This window comes from Balaenoptera musculus, chromosome 6, assembly GCF_009873245.2.
Source record: "Balaenoptera musculus isolate JJ_BM4_2016_0621 chromosome 6, mBalMus1.pri.v3, whole genome shotgun sequence".
Lineage (NCBI taxonomy): Eukaryota > Metazoa > Chordata > Mammalia > Artiodactyla > Balaenopteridae > Balaenoptera > Balaenoptera musculus.
Window position 1 is genome coordinate 12,607,726 of NC_045790.1, and position 13,400 is coordinate 12,621,125.

Here is a 13,400-nt window from a genome sequence, read left to right on the forward strand (position 1 = left end):
GAGAAATCTCTATTCAAATCTTTTGCCTATTTTCAAATTGGTTTACCTTTTTATTGTTGAGTTGTAAGAGTTCTTTATATATTCGGAATACTAGGCTCTTATCAGATAAGTGATTTGCAAATATTTTTCTCATTCTATCACTGGCTTTTTTCACTTTCTTGACAGTATCCTTTGATTCACAAAAGAATTGACAATTTTTATACTGTACTCAGATTCTATGACAAGTATAGCTTTCCATGAAAGATCTTGTACATGGAGAAAGGCTTGACTATGTGCTGTAATGGTCAAGTGAAGAGCTTGGATCAAGTTCAAAATATGAAACAAAACCGGAGATGGTAGATAATCATGAGAGTGATCTAAAGGAATGGTAGCTTAGGAATTCCTAGAATATACATATATATCATTCAAAATGACAAATGTAATAATTTTAAACCATATGGACAAATAACTTCAATTCTCTACTTTTGTTATATGATCAAACGTAGATTTAATCTGAAGTGTTTTTTGTTTTGTTTTGTTTTGTTTTGTTTTGTTGTGGAGATTTGATCTGAGCAGGATAAAAATACAAAATATTTCTAACCAAATCATGAATCCAGCCAAACTCTCTCTCCTCTCTCACCCCTTCTCTTTCCACTATCCCCCAAACATTGGTGGAACCTAAATTCTTTTTCCAAAAATGATCAAATGAGAACAAAATCATTATATCAAACTTATTTTCCAATCTGAACCAAACCTCTCTTTCATTCAGTTCAAGTCCTAAGTATCATGGGCATATAAAATATTTATCGAAACACAAGGGTTTTAACCCTTTTTCGGGGGGGGCGGCGCTCAGACCCCTTTGAGAATTTGGTATAAGCTGTAGTTTTGTCCCAGTAAAAAGCTACATTCCAACAAAGTTTTGCTTAAAATTTCAGGGGTCCCGAGACCTCTTAAGACATCTCCGAGAATTCCACGGACCCTTGAGCTAAAGAAATGAAATTCATCTAACACCCAATGGGCACCCTCCATGTAATTTAGCCCTTACGATGGGGACCTGTCCACTTAGGACTCATCCTGATCATCTTCCCATTCTCTTGGCTGTAAAGACCACCTGTTCCCGGATGGCTCCCGGATCCACAGCCTCAGACCTCCCCCTTCTCTGGAGCTGCAGACCCCCAGCTCTGCCTCCCTCCTGGGCATCTTCCCGTGGATGACTAGTGAGCGCATGCTCACGGCAGAACTCAGTGCTTCCTCCCTGATCCGCGCCTTCCTCCTAAGTATCTGTGAGATCCACCTCTCTCTCCCGAAAAACTGCAATAGGCCCTTTGCCTCTCCTCCTTCCTCATCTAATACATCCTCAGCACGGCTGCCAAAGTGATCTTTTAAAACATGTCACTCCTCTGCTTAAAGCAGGTTAAAAATATCTCCTGTCCATGGACAAAAGCTCAGATTTTACAAGGCATGGCTGAGAAGTAGCTTCATACCAGGCAGGGCTTCTGCCATGTGCCCCTCCTGATGCTGCCATATGTTCCCCCACCCACCAGGCACACCTCACTGATTTCTATTCCGTGGACTATTGCTTGGAACCTTCTCACATGTTCACCCCTCTGCCTGGGAACCCTTCACTGCTCACCAACCTGTGACTTCTGCTCATGCTCCAAGCCTACAGCTGAGTGTCACCTCTTTAGTGAGGCATTTTCTGGCAGACCTATTGGCCAACGTACTTCTCTACAGGCTTCTACTATGCCACTGATCACACTGTCTTCCAATTATTATTTGTCTAATAGCCTGTGTGCTGCTTGAGGATAATCTCTATGTTTTATTTATTTTTGTATTTCTCCCCAATGCCAGTCACTCTGTGGAGCTCAAAAAATTGTTATTAAATGAATTTTTTTTAATTGAATTTATTTATTTATTTATTTATTCATGGCTGCGTTGGGTCTTCGTTGCTGCGCGCGGGCTTTCTCTAGTTGCAGCGAGCAGGGGATACTCTTCGTTGTGGTGCGCGGGCTTCCCATTGCGGTGGCTTCTCTTGTTGCCGAGCACGGGCTTCAGTAGTTGTGGCTCGCATGCTCAGTAGTTGTGGCTCGCATGCTCAGTAGTTGTGGCTCGCAGGCTTAGTTGCTCCGTGGCATGTGGGATCTTCCCGGACCAGGGCTCGAACCCATGTCCCCTGCATTGGCAGGTGGACTCTTAACCACTGTGCCACCAGGGAAGCCCTATTAAATGAATTTTTAAGAGAAAGAAAGAAAAAAGATAGGAAGGAAGGAAGAAAGGGAGGTAGGGAGGGAGAAAGGGAGGGAGAAATGAAGGAAGGAAAATAAGAAAAGGGCCCCCAAAGTATCTGAATCCATGGACCATTAAGGCAGAAAATCACTTCTGCCCTCCTTGAAATGGAACAGTTAGTTGAAACACGCAGAGTAACAGCTCGGTGAAGGAAAGGAAAAGAAATTTATGTCTAGTTTAAGCTGACAGGCCTGTTAAGACATAATGTACCCCATTCTTTATTTCTCTGCATCGTGGGTGGAGAGCAGACAGTTGGAAAATCCAGAAGAAAATCAAGCCACTTTCTTGGAAGAGTCAGGCATGTTGTCATTACCCACATTCAAGTCCTGAAACACAGTAGAAGTTGACAACAATCAGGGCTTTTGTTGCCAGTTCATTCTCATAGACAGGCTGGCTGGGTCTGCTCCAAGTCAGAGTGAAAACACAGATGCCCTCATTCATTGATTCATTCACCCACCAATACTACTGAGGAAATTCTGTGAGCCAGGCACTATCCTAGGTGCTGCAGATATATCAGCAAGCAAAACAGAGAAAATTCCTCACCCTTGTGGGACTTACATCCTAGTGGGGAGATAAGGAAAGTGAGATAAATGAATGATTTATGTAGCTTAGCTCTGCTTCTCTGAGGTCTTCCAGTGAACTGACTAAGCACAGGGGCCCTGGTGCCAGCTGTCCTTGTATTGCCTGCTGGGACTCAGCGGTGTGGTCAAGTTCAGATGGTATGGGAGCTCAGTGCTACCTGCCATTGTCATAATAGCAAGTGTGGATGCTCTTCCCAATAGCTTCCAGAGTTTTCCACAGCATCAGCTATAATAGGACACATGTCAGCAGGTCACGTACTTGACACTGGGAAGCTTAGAGGCCTTACCAATTCCCCCACCCCGCCCTGCCTCAAAAGGACTCTGTTTTAAACAGACCTGACCACTGTAGAAGACTGCAGTATTTCCCATCACATGGGCAGCACCAACTGCTACATTACTCTTTCTGGAGTTGGTAGCAGGTGCCTTGAATCTCCAACCCTAGAATCATTTAAAATGAATTCCTTCATTCCAGTGTGTAGCTTTCTTGTTATTGGGATAAAGATTCTTCCTAGCATTTGCTGAACTTTTCTGAGTGACTCTCGGGTGTCTCAAGTTCACCCCTAAATGATTCCCTTTTTAGATGAGGTCCATCAAAGTAATCATTTTGTTATATAGCTATGTCAGGGAGGGAATGGAGATACATCAACAGTTCTTGCCATCCTTTGCTTCAAAAGATAAGAATTCAAGAGGTGTGGAGGGGTGCATACATTTCAGGTGAAAGAAAAGTCATTTCCAGGGTCAGGTTGGGAGAGACGTCAGTGCTGAATTGATTCCTGTTTGATTATAGGGATCTGTGTACAACCCCAGGAGGGGCCTGCTAGAAGGGCCTTTTGAGGGGGTCCCGGAGGAGGTGAGGGAGGGGTTGGTGCTTTGCAAGGACACACCTAGCAGGTCTCGCAGACCTCTGAGGAAGAAAGCAGACATGCACGCTGGTGGGAAGACAACAAGATCTCCTCCATCAGAATGGAGAAACGAAGTGAGGCGTGTGAGGACGGACTGACGTCATCAGGGTAGTTGGATAATGTGGGAGGCCTACAGCCTGTTACTGCAACGTGCTGGATGCAACCACTGTACAAAAACAACGGGGAAGTTCACGTGGATGGCAGGGCCCCTCGTCCACACAGCAGGGTGGCGGCCATTCATCTATTTGACTAAACGTTGCGAGAGCAAAGGGCAGGGCTACTCATGCCTTGGAACAGGGCCAAGCTCCATCCAACAAACCCGTATGACTTCTTAAACCCCAGCTCTTATATAAAACGTTTTAATGGCATCACCATCTATTTTCCTTAAATAAAAAAAATGGTGAATATTTCTCTCACACCCGTGAAGAGGGAAACAAGAGTTTAAATTAACTCCAAATGGTAAAAATTTAATACAGCTCCAGCTGCCTGCAGGTTTCTTCAGTTCAAGTCTCTCAGTTCAAGAGCCACCCCAGCTGCTGTGTGATGTCACCCACCGTGTGAAGGTTGCTGGGCTACTGAGCCACACATTTAAAGCACAGAATGAAAAGCACTTGACTTATGGCTTCTCTGATCAACAGGTGGGTCCATTATCTGGTGATAGCACAAACCAGCAAGTCCAAGTTAAGAAATAGTAATTATCTATTTGGAGTCAGAAAAAAAAACCTCTGAAGGTCTGAGGATCTTCTGCCCAGTCTAATGCTGTAAGCTTGGGGAAAGCTTTCTGTGGGTAACTTCAAGCTCTTGCCTGTTGGACAGTATACCCTCTGCCCACCCCCATCACCCCGTACTTTTGGTATCTCACATGGGGACAAGAATTAGGGTTTAAGAATTTTGACCAACTCACACAGGAACTGTGTTTTGAATTATTTGTGGGAGAAAAGGAGAGACACAAAAGCAGGTAGTTGCCTATATAACCCTTGGGAAAGGATATGTTAGATTTCAGTTAGGTGGAAACAAACCCTAAATGCTCCAACATTTTAAGAGACTCAAATTTGGGCACTAAAACCTACCCTTGAACATTTTCCAGGACCATCAGATGCAGAACTTCCTGGAAAGCAAAGCTTTCTTAGTTTCACAATAAGAGTGCATAGATTCTTAAGCTGCTTATGGGTCCTACATGCTCCTGGGTTTTGATGCATGACAGGTGATTCACGAGGTCCCTAGGGACAGAGTTTGGTGAAAGAGAATGGCCCAGCCAAATCAAGAATGGCATCGAATGTGTTAAGGCTCCCCTGTGAGCCTCAAAATGTTTGCTAGTAAAATACTGCCCTGGACCATAGCCATCCCTCTTGGCATACGTTTCAGATGGGACAAGCATCGCCCTCAATGGAATAAAATGATGTAGGGTAGATGTAGCCTGGCCTTTGAGATGAAGAGAAATTTGGTTGTAAAGCAGGTTAATGACCTTTGGGCTTCCTGATGACCTAAAATGCAGGATAAAAAAATTGCCACTTGATTTCTGTACCTATTCAACTAGTTTTTTAAAAACAAGCTCTAAAAGGTGTCCATCCTAAGCCAAACTTGCCAAAATATGCCAGCAGACATGCCCTTTGGCATACTGCTCCACTTACGCCAGTTAGAATTTTTTTTTTTTATTGCCAGAATAATCGTTTTGGTACCCTTGAGTTGTATAATAAAAGTTTTTCAACTCTTCAAGGCCCTATCTCAAATCTCATTTCCTTGATGAAACTGTTTGTTACTGCCTTCAGTTAGGGTTAATTTTCTTACCTTTGGACTCCTAGAGGATACAGTGGCCACATAATTCAGCCCTCAATTATGTATTACCACATAGTAATATCTCCTGATTATGTGTAGTGTTTGTTCTGCTTTATCAGTTGCATGGTAAACGCCTTGAGGTAGTGACTGTTTTCTGGAGGCTTCCATTGCATGTGGCACGGTGCCCGGAAGATCACAAAATACCTCTGACTCACTGAAACACAGCGCTGTCTGGTGACTTATGAACGTATCTTCTTGGGACTTATGTCATTAATGCCACAGCCCCCTCCCTTGCTGTGAGCAACTCCAGAACGCCCCACATCTGTCTCAGCAGCAATCAACTGCGTTCTCTCATTTGCTACTTGATACTCAACTGAACAGAAAATGTAACCTTGGGGAATATGAAACACCAGCGATTGCTAAGAATGCTGGGAATTCCTTAAAAAAAAAAAAAAAAGGATGACAAAATCCATACTTACGGGGTAGGTAGGTGTTTAAAGGTAATTTTGGAGACTCTGAAGTCTAGTAACAAAGAAAAACCCGGGCTTTAAATCTGGCTTGAAAATGTAATGTGTGCCAAGAATAAAGAGGTAGGGAGAAACAATTTGCAGTAGCCAATTTGTTTGTTCTTTGCCTGGGTTGAATTACGGAGGCTTAGACAAATTGTTTCATCAGATTCCCCTTGTCGAATGTGAGAACTCGCCAGTGTTTAAAAACATCAGTGGAGTATTTCTTCTCACGATATGGACTCCAAACCTGATTGCCCACCACAACCAGAAGTCTGTCTTGATTTCCTCTGTCCCTTTAGTGGTCTCTGTGTTTCTTTCCTCCTTCCACAGGTGGAAAATAAAATCCCACATAATAGTTATGCTTTGGGAAAGCTGAAATAACATATATAGCAACTGAACAGTTATAAGGGAAAAGCACATCATGAATTTAATTCCATTTCCAGATGTAAAATGTCATAAAGAATTTTTTTCCGTACTTGGCAAAATAACAGGGATTTTCGAGGCCGTTTTATTTAGCTTGGTGTACGCATGTTTGTAAGTAGGTATCAGAGTTTTCCACGTCGAGTGGGCTCTAAATGCTACCTATTGTAACTTTCCTGAGATTAAACTACCAAACGTCCCATCTTCAGTTAGAAGGTACATGATCCTCATTGAAATGGAGGGGAAATGTGTCTGACTAATGGTAGAACTGGGTGTGTTTTCAAAGCAAGAACTCTGACCCCTACAGGGAGGTTTCCAACCAATGTGATGATTCTCTAGCAAGTACAGACACTGGGATTCTTGCCTGTTTCAAGGAGCAGATCATTTAGTCGTTCCACACCTTTTTCATTTTGACTTCTCTTTTTCTTTTACCCTCCTGTATGAGACTTAGGGTCTTTGTAGGAACACCTGGGTATGAGCTGAGAAAGCCTGGCTGGGAGTAGTATCCAAGCTGGTCATTCCTCTGATTCAACTAAGTCATACAGTTAGAGCTTTGAGAAGGATAGATTTTTTTTTTTTTTTTAAGTGTGATGTTCCAAAGAGCCATAGACATTTTGGAGTGAGGCGTAAAAATAACCCAATGGTGGGAATAAATCAGGGTGGTAGAAGTCCTCCTGCCACATGCTGTCATTCTGATGCCAAAGAAACAGCTTCTCTATTGGAAAATTAGCTGTACAGGCAGATTAACGGATGTGTCCACCTAAAGGGTAACTCCCACTGTGGCCTTTTATAGGCAGGAAAGAGCGCTTTACAACTCAGCTCCTGCTTTGTATAAATTATTAGAGTGGGGGACATGGGAGTGCTTTTGGGTAATGAGAAGGAAAATATAATTTGAGAAAGCCAATCCGTTTTCTTGTGTACTTTGAGTGGACGGCTCGCACAGTTGTAGCTTTTGTTCTTAAAACTTTCTTGTATTTTTCAAGGGGAGATACAAACTTTTTATTCGCGTTTCTACTTCTGTATAATCAGCTAAAACTGCCGTTTAACTGGATGATTCAAAATGGAACCTACACTGTCACGCACCAATTGGTCTGCGTTTATTGATCTGGCCTCACCCAAAATTAGAGATCGCGCTAAACAAAACGGGGAATGGCAAAACGTGAAAAACTACTTTCGCTTAAAAAAATGCAAGCAATTTCCATAGATCCTTCCTTCTCTTTCTTGACACCTTGAATGAAAGCTACCGTGTCGTAAATGATATTTGCGTGAATATAATTGGTTGTTGCTTTTGTGTTGAGTTGAAGCGTACCAGTTGAGGAGAGCGCTAGTCTGCAATGGCTTAGTTTTCAGACCTGCAGACTCTCCTACTGGAGCTTTGAGCTGAAATACAGATACACCAACTTTGAGAAACAAATGAAAGCTGTCACCAGTGTCAACAGCAAAAGCTGGGGGTCCATCCCACACAAATTATGGACATCTGTATTCCTAATTGGCATCCTTTCGGGCTGTGCCAGCAGAATGGCAGTGCCAAGAGAGTCTGACAGCTGTATAAAAGAGTAGGTATCAGGTTTAGGTGATAGGAGACACTGATGAGACAGAGAAGTCCTTTTGGATGGAATCCTCTCCATATGTTTATTATAACACTCGAGATTTTTAGTTTCAGGTACCTCAAACTAAAATACTAATGGTATTTTGTCAATACTAAATTCGCTACTTCTAAAACAGATCAGTTTATGATCTTAGGAGAACAAGCGGTATTGATGAATCTGTGGTCAGAAGATCGTTGGCAAAGATGCCTACAAATAGTTAACAAGGTAATGGTAAGAAATGTTGACCTTGATTTGTTTAGCTAAGATGTAAAGATTTTTGAAGGTCAAAGGTGTCCTTGTGTAGTGTTTTGGAGTCTAACTGTGTCTGACCCTCTAACATTAAGCTGCTGTGGCCTGCAGTTTTGAAGAGTGAAGCAAACCAGGGGGAAAGAGAGAAGGGGGAGAGAACAGGAAATGGAGTGAGGTGTTTCAGGAAGTTGTCAGGGGTTGACTGATTGATTCCAGATGGAAAAGGTCAGCCTTCGTGACCCAGGAAATACTCACTGGGGGAAAGAAGTTGGCTTGTGGAAGGGGAAGGCCTGGGAGGGAGACGATGCTGGAATGCACAGTCCACTTCCTTCAGTCTTCAAACATTCAGAAACTTTAACTTCTCCGAATAGAATAATATCAGTGTTGTCATCGTTCATCAGAAAACAGTGAAGGAAGTTAAATTCGAAGCTTTGAATGTACCAAATGTATCTTCACCTCCATCATGTCGTTCACTCTTCCAGAAGGAGAGTGAGTGTATGGAAAAGTCAATATTTGTGTGTGTCTCCATGTATAAGAAAAACAACCATTCCTAAAAAAAAAGAACCACCACCAAACAATGTCTGGTTTCACGTGGTGGAGTTTGTGTATCAAATCCTTTACGTTTTGTAAATTCAGTTAAATTGGCAGGCTCTCTTAGATCCCTCAAAGTCTAAGATATTTGGAATATTAAAAACGGGAACTTGCCTCATATCTATATATATACAGGCACACGCACATACATTTGGACATAATTTAAAATCTTGTAATAAATTTTGCAGACGCTGAAATAACCCAGGTTAATTCCCTTGCTGTCATGAGAGGCCAGCGCTAGCCATTGTTAATAGAAAATAATGAAGTGCGTCTGAACCACCAGGGTGTGTCATTCGGGAAATGTTCTCTTTGGAACCAAGTCTCACTCCACCCAAATGGACAATGATGAAATCAGCTGGCTCAAGAAAGCCCCATATTTTGTGGCAGGAATGCACGAGGAGCGTTCAAGTACAGTGTAACAAGGAGCTTGTGGAATGAATTAACGTGGTCTCGGAGAGAATGCTCTTCACATCCATATACTCTTCACACGGGTTGAGGTGCCCCTCCTTGTGCCTAGCACAGCTCGTTAGCAGTTAAAGCCTGAACCACCCTCTCGTTTTTGGTTTTTTTCCAGGGATGACAGCTATGTCTTTTTTTTTTTTTTTTTTTTTTAACTTGTGCGTTGAAGGATGGGAACAGTGTTCCTGATCAAGGGAACAGCAAGTATTAAGCTGAGGAGTGGGTGTGGTATTTTATGCATATAAACTAAGACATACTCTTTGTTTGGTCTTACCTGAATAATGTGATGAAATCAGCATCCTTTCAGTTACAAAGCCAAAGACTAAGAGTGATTTTGGAGCCTACCTTCTTTGCCACCCCTGCATCTTAACAGCTATGTCTTTGAAAATCCATTCACGCACACAATTTATAAAAGTGATCCGATTCCTCTTTTTTTTACTCCGCTTTGTCCTATTATTTTCTGCGGGTAAGCAGAAACAGAGGTGATTGCTTTCAGCCTTCGTGTTCATCTTAACCCCAGGACCAGGAGACTCAGCCCCTCTCTCCCTTTGAGTATGATTCCATCCTGTGCTCTGCTGAGAGGCCCTGATAAGAGCTTGTGCCTCGTGCCCTTGCAGGGAGTGATGGATGTCTCTGTCTTATGGTTGCCACCGCACGATAGGAACTTTCTGGAAAGCCTTTCCCCAGACTCTTACCATGTTAACATGGACACAATTGAAAACAGACCTGGAGCTAGACAGGCTGCATCCCTGAATTGTGAGCAATTACAGTGATATAATTTTCTGAATGACAACGGAGTTTCCTTTAAGTTCATTCTGGTGTCACAGCGAGGCAAGGACACCGAATTGGTAGTGCCTTCACAAGTGAGGAGCTGAAGTGTGGGAGAGACACTAGCCAACCAGGAACACATTGTTCTGTGGTCTTAGAATCTCCAGGGCCTGACATAATAATACCCAATACATACCAGGAGCTCAGTGAATGCTTTTGAGTTGATAACTACAGCCATTTATGTCCATGTAAAAATTCCTGTGTGCCACTGTTATGCCATGGCACCAGGCTAGGTGAAATACTTTGTGGACTCATGATTTTAGGGGTTCTCCAAACCCTTATTATATTACAATATATATAAAAAAATTTTTTTTAGAGATACCATCTGAAATCCTATTTAAGGTTAAAAAAATTCAGGAGACTGTCACCTTGGCAAGGGGTAGAGGGTAGGGTGGATTGAAAAGGGGCACCAGATAACTTTCTGGGGAGATAGAAATGTTCTATGTTGTGATATGGTGTGGATTACCTAGTTGTATCCATTTGTCAAAATTGTGCAGCTAAGATTTGTACATTTCAATGCATGTAAATTTCACTTTAAAAAAAAGGGGGTTCATTATATTTATTTTGTTTGCTTGAAATAATTCATAGTAAAAAAAACCTTTAAGTGCTGTCGAGTGAATCTTCTTTCATATTAAGAGGTAAGGCAGGGTCAAGGTTTGGCCCCACTTCGTTTAATAAGTAAGGAAGGGATGGCAGAAAAATTCCAAGTAGAATATCAGTGAATTTAATTTGGGAGTGGACAGGAAGAGCCATTTTTAAACACAGCTCTTCATTACTATCTATTCAATGCCTTGCCTCAGGTCTATACATATACATGGATATGTATGTAACAAGTTCCTTTCTCAAAAAAAAAAATGCCATGCGTAACTAACAAGTAGACTGGTATCTAGGATGGCTCACCTTCCTGGGTCAGTAAGTAGGTGGTGGATATGCCCAAGTCAATGCATTTCTGCTGTGCTTTCCCACTGTTCCTTGGCTGATTGCCACCTCTTTGAACTGCTCCTGCACCCTGATCTGCAGTACACACATAGAACTCAATCTGACCTCATTCTGTGTGCTACTTGTTTTGCTTGTTTGCCATGTTTCTCCAACCTGAAAGTAAGCTCTTTGAGGGTAGGGACTATGCCTTGTAACTTTTGTGGTTACCTAGCCCCTGAGTCCCCCTTGCTGGAGCCTCCCCTCCAGAGCTTAGACTCTGGGAGGGGCTCAATGAGTAATATCCTCTGTCCTATCAACTGGCCAAACAAGGCAGGGGCGAGGCAACTAGGATGGGAACTCATCCATAAATGCTTTACATTTATTTTCTCATTTTATCCTCATTTTATCTCATTCAGTCCTCAAGATAGGCATTGTTGTGTATGTTTTACAGATAAGAAAAGTGGACAGCCGAAAAGGTTAAGTATAATTCTTCAAAGGTTCTAAGTTAGGAAGTAGCAGGCATGGGATTTGAGTTCCGTTTTGTTGGACTTTAAATCATGCCCTTCCACTACTCCACACCCATCTCTTCCCTTTCGTCTGGTTAGATGCTAAATGTCCTACATTGTCAGCACCGAATTCCGAAACCTTACCTTCTCACCCAAGGTCTGAGCATCTCCGCCGCTGCTCTCCAGCATGCGGGACACCAGGTACAGTTCATCAGGCAGCATGTCCATACCCCAGCGTTACTCAGGCACACGTCAGATGTTCAAGAACCCATTCCCGAGAAATGAGAAATGACCTCCCAGCTGGTGTTTCCATCTTAGCTTCCTGATCACACACAATCTGCTCCTTGTTGCGACTGCAGCCCGAAGGGTCACCTGGGAATGACCGTCCAAGTCCTTTGATAGAGATGAGTTTCCTAGAACCAGCCAGTCAGATCGCCAGCTGCCACACTTCATCACCTGGGCATAGCTGGAGCACAAATACGTGACAGCACGTGGGCGAAAGGCGGCCTCTTTTTCCGTGACGCTCTGCTATTGTTACAGGAGGCGGCTAACCCGTCGAGATGCCGGGAGCATGGCTCATCCCAGCGTTCTGGTCCGTCCCTTGTTAGCCATATGGAAGTCTGGCAAAACAGTTTTGCACCTTTTACGACTTTCTGGGAAACTAACTCAACCCCCCCCCCCCCCGCCCCGCCTTTATCCTTGAAATCTGCAGGTCGTGTTGTCAACAACGGTGAACGTGGATGGACACGTGCTGGCTGTTTCCGACAACATGTTTGTTCACAACAACTCGAAGCACGGGCGGAGAGCGAGAAGGCTGGACCCGTCGGAAGGTAGGGCTCTCTGCTGTCCAGGCTGAGCCTGGCAGACAAATGATGTTCTCCACAAATTTCCTTGTTTGAATTTCAAACTGATGTCTCTGAGTAGGAGTGGAGAAAGTACACAAGGCCATGTGGATTTAAAAATGAAGCTGTAAACAGTGACTTCTGCCTCCTTTCATGTAAGCCCCACACATCTCCCAGCCAATGTTCAGGCCCCCGTGCCTCACCGGCTCTTTCATTCAGTTCTGTGGGATTTTCTTTTTTTTTCTTTTCTTGCTAGAGGGGCATTTCAGGCAAATGTAGGCCTATGACATCTTAGTTAAACAGGAACATTACCGTGCCAGACATGTATGAATAAGTGTCAGATGTGCCCTTAAACAGATTGTGGGCAAAACAAAACAATGTGCAGAATGAAACTGACACTAATTGATTTTTGTTTGCTTGGACAAGAAGAAATCATGGTCTGCTCTGGGTAGTTTTCCAAGTGCGTTAAAGTAATTAGAAATACTGGTAACTGTTAAACTTCAAGTTGTCCAAAAAAATAAAGTATATCGAGGAAGATAACTGACAAACCTAAGTAAATCCCATCTACATTCTTTTTTCCCCACTCCTCAACTCATTAGTGTACAACTCAACTCTTGTAATATAGAATGAATGGCTAAATGGGGCTCCTATTTTAGTGTGATGTCTTGCTGTATACTGCCCACCAGACCCCACCCCATCTTGGCCCTTAAAATGTGTCTTGTATCATTTCAAACAGGAATTAATGAACTGAAAGAAAATGATTGAATCAGTAAAGAATTTGGAGTGGTGTTAATTCTCCCACAGTGGGCACTGAAAGGGGAGAAGAAAATCCCAGGGTTCAGAACTAGGAACCCATCCAGTTTCTTTTGACTGATTGGATGTGATTGACTGGCTGTTCAAAGGGGGCTCGTGTTTTTGGAGTCCTGCCAAAGTTCTCCTCCACCTTTGACCCTGTCAACTTTGGA

At 43.0% G+C, this 13,400-nt stretch overlaps 1 protein-coding gene across 1 annotated transcript in view; it reads left to right on the forward strand.

Moving 5' to 3' along the window:
* Positions 1-13,400, forward strand: part of EBF2 (EBF transcription factor 2) — a 190,099-nt gene that overhangs the window by 137,457 nt on the left and 39,242 nt on the right. The window contains exon 8 of the mRNA XM_036856859.1: positions 12,306-12,423. Coding sequence (XP_036712754.1) covers positions 12,306-12,423 — 118 coding nt within the window. The remainder of the gene's footprint in view (positions 1-12,305; positions 12,424-13,400) is intronic.